Consider the following 7,658-nt stretch of genomic DNA (forward strand, 5'->3'; position numbering starts at 1 on the left):
AAGTTTAAATTTCAAACCTTGAACCACTGTAGGCAATTCCAATTCATGGAATGCAATAAAGAAATAAAATCAAGACAGAAGAGAATAAAAATTTGTGAAAAATATCAGAAACAGAAAAATGCATAAAGCTAACATACATTTTCTGTATCTAATTTTGTTATAAAATGCTTAAACAAAATCAAAAATCGTTTTCCCACTCACTTATAGCACTGTAAAACACTTATTTTGACTCAGAAATACCAATTTTGCATTATATTTAATAAACATCAGCAAATATTTTTTGACATAGAGTGTAGAAAGGCCTAACTTAAAAACTTCTCACATTTTGCGGAGAAAAATATTGCCCACTCTGATTGTACCTTCCAAGGTACAATGACCAACTAATATTTCATGCAATTTTTTAATTGTTCAGGATAGGGGTTTTAGAGAAAATAATTTCTAAAGAATCAAAATGTCAGATTCATTTTTATGAAGAAATATTTTGATAGTTTAAGAAGATAAGGCATTAATGTCATTGCTGACAGTCAAGTTTCCAAGTTAACATTTATCACAACAGTTAACTATTTATCTTTTCAAAACACAATTCTAAAATTTGCAGAATGTTACATATTTTCTTATTTTGCTTGTCCAATTTAAAGATGAAAAAAGAAAACTCAGAAGTGTGTATGTGTTAACTATTAATTATTAAAAATAATTTCAGATCTCTCTTGCATTCAGTTTTTTAATCACAATTATTTAAAATTTCAATCAATCAAATCAAATCAAATCTCTTTATTTGCAAATGAGGTGTTTACCTCGGTGGCAAATGGTACACTAAAATACATTATTGTCAAGCACTAAATATTAAATTAACAAGAGAATAAAATTTTCCTATAATACAATATTATATAATTTACGCTAACGATTTTTTCTATTAAACACACAGCCCATCCTTAATAAATTTACATTGTTAAAAAATTCTACTTATAATATCTCCTGTACTACATACAAATATAGTCATCTGATATACAGTATGTGGAATTACTTCAAATGATACTGTACAACTGGTATAAGATTAAAATTTACATTGCATTTATTTACTTTTTCTTTTCTTTACCCATTCTGGAACCTAAGTAGCATAACGACCTGCTGCGTCTTAACCAGAGACCCTTTTACCACCACTTTTCAGAGTTCCTGAAGGGCCTTCACAGCTACCGTAGCGGTCCCAGGGCCCTCGAAGTCCCCACTGTACTTCATCCCTACAGGCAGTCCCCTACTTTGGCTGTCCAAACTCCTTAGACCAGGGGATGGAATTAATTTATTTACACACATTTTTAATTTACAATAACCTGCACTGGTCGAATGCCCTCTAACACTTCATTTATTTTCTCTGTTGCTGTTTATTCTCTTTTTGAATATCTGTACAGATTTTGGAAAAGGATCAAACACTACCCCTGGTAAACTGTTCCACTCCTTCACACCCTTCCCAATGAATGAAAATTTACCCCAATCGCTTCTGCTAAAATTCCTTCTAATTTTATATTTGTGGTCAGTCCTGCCGATATAATTATTTTCCAACTGAAGCCTCTCACGGATATCTCCCCATGCTGCTTCTCCTGTATAGGCTCTATATAAACCTATAAGTCTAGTTTTCTCCCTTCTCTTACTTAAAGTTTCCCACCCTAGTTTCTTTAACATTTCTGATACACTACTCTTTCTCCTGAAATCCCCTGTTACAAATCGTGCTGCTTTCCTCTGCACACTATCTATTTCTTTTATTAGGTATTCTTGGTGAGGATCCCAAACACTGTTTGCATATTCCAATAATGGACGAACCATACTTAAGTAACTTTTCTCTTTTAATTCTTTGTTGCATCCTTTAAGTAGCCTCATTATGACATGTAACGATCTGTATGCTTTCCCAACAATGTCATCCACATGACCCTTCCAATGCAAATTACTTTCAAATCTTACACCTAAGTATTTGCACTTGCCATCTTTTGGGATAACTACCCCATCCAAAGTATATTCAAATTCAGTTTTAAAACTCCTGTTTGTAAATGTTGTAACAGTTGATTTGCCTCCATTAACTTTCATGTTATTCTCTTTAACCCATTGTTGGATACTCTCAAGGTCCCTTTGTAATTCTGAACAATCCTCAATGGTATTTATTTCCCTGTAAACAATTATGTCATCTGCATACAATCTTATTTTTGATGTTATATTGTTCCCTAAATCATTTACGTATATTAAGAAAAGTAACGGACCGATTATTTTTTTTTTTTTTGCTAGGGGCTTTACGTCGCACCGACACAGATAGGTCTTATGGCGACGATGGGATAGGAAAGGCCTAGGAGTTGGAAGGAAGCGGCCGTGGCCTTAATTAAGGTACAGCCCCAGCATTTGCCTGGTGTGAAAATGGGAAACCACGGAAAACCATTTTCAGGGCTGCCGATAGTGGGATTCGAACCTTACTATCTCCCGGATGCAAGCTCACAGCCGCGCGCCTCTACGCGCACGGCCAACTCGCCCGGTACGGACCGATTATACTACCCTGTGCAATTCCCTTCCAAACTTTCTCTTCCTGCGATACGTTAATTCCTACTTTGACTTTCTGAACCCTTGAATTTAGAAATGTTTTTTACCCAACGTGTTACCCTTACGTCCAATCCTATTCCCTCCAATTTCTTTAATAATATTCCATGTTCCACTCTATCAAAGGCTTTGGAAAGATCTATGGCTATGCAATCTAACTGGCCTCCTGAATCCAATTGATCTGATATGTCCTGCTGAAATCCCACCAGTTGTGCCTCACAAGAATATTTCTTTCTAAATCCATACTGGCTCCTCATGAACCAATTTTTATCATCACATATCCCTCTGATGTACTTTGATATTAAACTCTCCAGTATTTTACAAACTATACTGGTCAGGCTGATTGGTCTGTAGTTCTCTGGTTTCCTTTTATCACCATTTCCTTTATAAATTGGTATTATTATAGATTCCTTCCATTCCTTTGGTATTACACTATTATTTATGACATAGTCAAAGAGAAATTTTAAATAAGGCACTATGTACCACCCCATTGTCTTTAACACCTCCCCAGTAATTTGATCACTTCCTGCTGCTTTTCCTTGCTGAAGCAGTTGGATTTCTCTGAAAATATCTTCATTTGTGAACGAGAAGCTTCTTGTTTCCCTCTGTGTCTGTCCCTCTGTAACTTCTGTTTCGGTGTCCAACTCCTGACAATCATCTACTGAATCTCTAAATTCCCTACTAAAGAGGTTTGCTTTCTCAGTATCTGTTAAATAGTGTTCACCCCCTTCTCCCACCATTATAGGTATTTGGATTCCATTTCCTTTTTTGATTCCTGATATATGAATACAGCTTTTTCCATTTCCCTTTGTGGTCATTATGCTCTTGAAGAATGCCATTCATATAATTCTCTTTTGCTTCCTTCTTTACTCTATTCAGTTCCCTCATTAGCTGTTTTCTACTTTCTCTACTCTCCCTACCTTCTTTGATTTTCCTGTTTACTATTCTACATTTTCTTTTTAATTTTCTTATTTCCCTTGTATAATAAACAGGGTCTGAGGTCATTTTACCCTTCTTAACAGGTAAAAATCTCTTCTCTCCTTCCCAAATGATTCCTTTGAATTTAGCCCAAAGTGTATCCACATTACTCCCTTCACTTATCCAACAACTGAATTGTGATTTAAGGTAAGTCCCAAATTCATCAACTTTAGTTTTTCTGTACAATTTCTTGTCTTGTGTGACCCTCTTATTAAGCCTTTTTGGTACCAGTCCATTATTACAGCCTTATGGTCACCTATTCCTTCAATTACCTCAGTTTTATCAACAATTTCCCGTGGTTTAACCAAGAATACATCTAGTAAGTTATTGAGACGAGTTGGTTCTTGTACTACTTGTGTAAATCCTCCCTCCCAAATTAACTTATTTGCCAGTTTCTGTTCATGGGCTTCACTTGCAGCTCCATTCCATTCAACCTCAGGCAAGTTTAGATCTCCCCCAATTATTACCACATCATTATTATTGTTTTTATGAGTATAATCTATTATTTTCTCAAATATTTCCACGTCTCTTTCTTCTCTTCCTGGCCTGTATGTTCCTATAATTCCCACCTCCTTCATATTATCACAAATTAATTTTCCCTTCTGTTAAGAAATTTTCATAGATATCCTCATTTAGATAGGTCCATAACGTTTTAACTATCAACAGAAAATGAAAATATTTTATTTTTTGATAGATATCATGTGGAACTTCAACATATATATTTTTTTTTTCAGCAAATTCTGAAATCTTGACGCGACACATTCACTCTTGGTCTGTACGATTTGAGATGAAATCGCCCTTACTAACATCGCTCATAACTCAGTCACTTTGGTATTGTCAAAGCCAAGGATGAGACTCAGACAGGAAAATGAAAGTAACTTGATCTAGCCGATACCAGGAGACACAGCACAGTCTAGACACTGTTTCTCACGAGAGACAGATCTGGATTGCTGATACAACATAAAAGCATCAACAACCAGCAGTTTTCCTGATATAGGGTTGGATGCTCTTCCCTGATACCAACCACAGTTGAGGAGCTAATAAATATGAAATGAATGGTTGTGAATGAAATTGGATAACGAGGTGGAAGGAATCTAAATCGGCTGTGGCCTATGGATAGGAACTGTCCTAGTATTTTCCTGGAAGTGAAAGGGGGAAACCACAGCAGCCCAATTTCAGGACAGCTGACAGTGTGGTTCGAAACTACACGCCTCCCGAATTCAGAGCTTGGCTCCATAGCCGTAGCGCGTTAACACGTGCAGCACTCTCTACCAGCAGTCATTTAAGAATAAAATTTTCTGAATGAGAATATTTGCAGTATGGTACAGATGATGTACATTACTGTATTCTCTGCTGTCGCTATGTAGACACTGGTAGTTATTACGTACTTTGATGAGTTACCTGTTTGCAGCACTGAGCCACATACTGTAAATGAAATGGCGTATGCCTTTTAGTGCTGGGAGTGTCTGAGGACATGCTCGGCTCGCCAGGTGCAGGTCTTTCGATGTGACTCCCTTAGGCGACTTGCGCGTCATGATGAGGATGAAATGATGATGAAGACAACACATACACCCAGCCCCCGTGCCAAGGAAATTAACCAATGATGGTGAAAATTCCCGACCCTGCCGGGAATTGAACCCGGGACCCCTGTGACCAAAGGCCAGCACGCTAACCATTTAGTCATGGAGCCGGACTGTGAATGTATGGTGACAATAAACCACTATTCTATTCTACATTTTTAACCTGCATGTCGCTCCATATTAATTGTTATACAGTAGTATCGTAGTATATGACAGTGAGGATAGCCTAGGCTATTACAGAGACTCTAAATGTGTATCAAACTGTAATTAACTGTTTAAATAATCAATATCTCAAAATGTGGTTTCTTTATTATTTCCTCTATGTATTTATAACACAATTGGATTAACAGGATACAGTCCCGCTCCATGGCTAAATGGTTAGCGTGCTGGACTTTGATCACTGGGGTCCCGGGTTCGATTCCCGGCAAGGTCAGGAATTTTAACCATCATTGGTTAATTTCGCTGGCACAGGGGCTGGGTGTATGTGTTGTCATCATCATCATCATCGTCATTTCATCCTCATCACAAATCGTAGGTCGCCTACGGGCGTCAAATCGAAAAACCTGCGCCTGACGAGCAGAACATGTCCTCGGACACTCCTGGCACTAAAAGCCATACGCCATTTCATTTCAACAGGATGCAGGCAATGACTTGACAAATTAACAGAAGTTGCTTCAGCTATCCACTTGACACAATATGTTGCCCCGCCCCCTTTTTTCTGTCCAATGAAAAAATGGTGGAGCAGCTTTCAACTTTCTTCAAAGATGATAGGCCAGTCTATGTAGAATAATACAGGTTGTTGAAAGCTATAGAATGAAACGCGAAAATTTTAAAAGATAGCCCTAATTTACAGAAGAGAAGGAACTAGTGAGAGAACATGATATTCATATCTCTAAAGTCTGGCAACCTCACTTAGTTGGAAGCAAAATGTCACCTCTGAAATTATTATGACATTTACTCACTTTCATAATCACATCTAAGATAATATTATAATGTTATTTTGCTTTACGTTCCACTAACTACTTTTACGCTTTTCGGAGGCGCCGACGTGCCGGAATAAAAGTCCCGCATGAGTTCTTTCACGTGCTAGTAAATCTACAGATGTGAGGCTGATGTATCTGAAATCCTTCAAATACCACCAGACTAAGCCAGGATCGAACCTGCCAAGTTGGGGTCAGAAGACCAGCACCTCAACCGTCTGAGTCAATCAGCATGCCATCACATCTAAGATCCAAGACTAGTACTCGTACCAGTATTCCGTAAGAGCAACAGCTTTCAAATTCTTCAACACAATGTCCTGGACCAAACATTGGGCATGGTGACCTACTGAAATACATGACCTTATAGAATGTTGCCAATAAGATAAAGAAATTAACTTCATACTTTAGTGGAAGTCAGTAGGCTTACTCCTTTTAGTTTGGTCAATATTATTTACACTTTTCTTCAGCTCCAATTCAATTTATTTAAAAAACTGTTCACGCTTCAAGAAAAAGGAGATATAATAAGAACTGGTACAGCAGAAATCTTGAAATTATTTCAGTAGTCCAACTAAAACTTATTACTGCTAATATACAATTGCAGCATACCAAATTTGGATTTCACCTTCAACTAAATTTGAATAAATATTTCTGAATTACGTTCAGATCAATTTAGAGAAACGTCTCATATCAGTGTACAATATTACCGAGTACAGAAAATGGAAACAGAACATAACTTTTTTTTTTTTTGCTAGGGGCTTTACGTCGCACAAACACAGATAGGTCTTATGGCGACGATGGGATAGGAATGGCCTAGGAGTTGGAAGGAAGCAGCCGTGGCCTTAATTAAGGTACAGCCCCAGCATTTGCCTGGTGTGAAAATGGGAAACCACGGAAAACCATCTTCAGCGCTGCCGACAGTGGGATTCGAACCCCCTATCTCCCGGATGCAGAACATAACTACCGTTAGTCCATTATCTATCTCTCACCTGGACAATGTCACCTTTCCTGAGACAAAGTTCCCCTTCGTTTGTTGTAAGGAAATCTTGATATACCCGGGCAACGTCTCCTTCACTCATTATGAACAATACACTGCTTCTCTTAATTAGGGATAAGGTTAGGTTTGATTTTAAACAGCAAAAGCCCCGAAGTTCTTTTATATATCGATAGATCAAAGGAAATCCAATGAAATCAAATCCATTTCAATCAAAATTAATTAACGAATGTACAACAAAATGAAATACGTATATTAACCACTTAACACAAAACGTCAAAATATATTGCAGGCAACCACTTGCAAAATCAAAAGCAAAACAATCTATCGATTTCCTAACGCAAATATCGATATACTTTCATTGTCGATTAGGTTAAACGTCCCAGTGTAGCCAACGATGCCAATACCAAATACAATAGAGACGGCTCAAAGATCAGATGTCGTTAATGGATTTTATGGCAGCATTTAGTCGGTCCTTTACGTGTAAAGAGAACACGTTCCCCGGTGTTTGAAAAGTGACTCCTAGGTACTTAAAATTTGTGACTGACTTTAGTT

General features: G+C 37.5%; 1 protein-coding gene across 2 annotated transcripts in view; it reads right to left on the reverse strand.

The window, feature by feature from the left end:
• Positions 1 to 7,400, reverse strand: part of LOC136863834 (dynamin-binding protein) — a 446,212-nt gene extending 438,812 nt beyond the window's left edge. For both annotated transcript variants that reach the window (XM_068226424.1, XM_067140170.2), the window contains exon 1: positions 7,099 to 7,400. In XM_068226424.1, coding sequence (XP_068082525.1) covers positions 7,099 to 7,188 — 90 coding nt within the window. In that variant the 5' untranslated portion in view covers positions 7,189 to 7,400. The remainder of the gene's footprint in view (positions 1 to 7,098) is intronic.
• Between the last annotated feature and the right edge of the window lie 258 nt (positions 7,401 to 7,658).

This window comes from Anabrus simplex, chromosome 2 (genome assembly GCF_040414725.1).
Source record: "Anabrus simplex isolate iqAnaSimp1 chromosome 2, ASM4041472v1, whole genome shotgun sequence".
Taxonomy (NCBI): domain Eukaryota; kingdom Metazoa; phylum Arthropoda; class Insecta; order Orthoptera; family Tettigoniidae; genus Anabrus; species Anabrus simplex.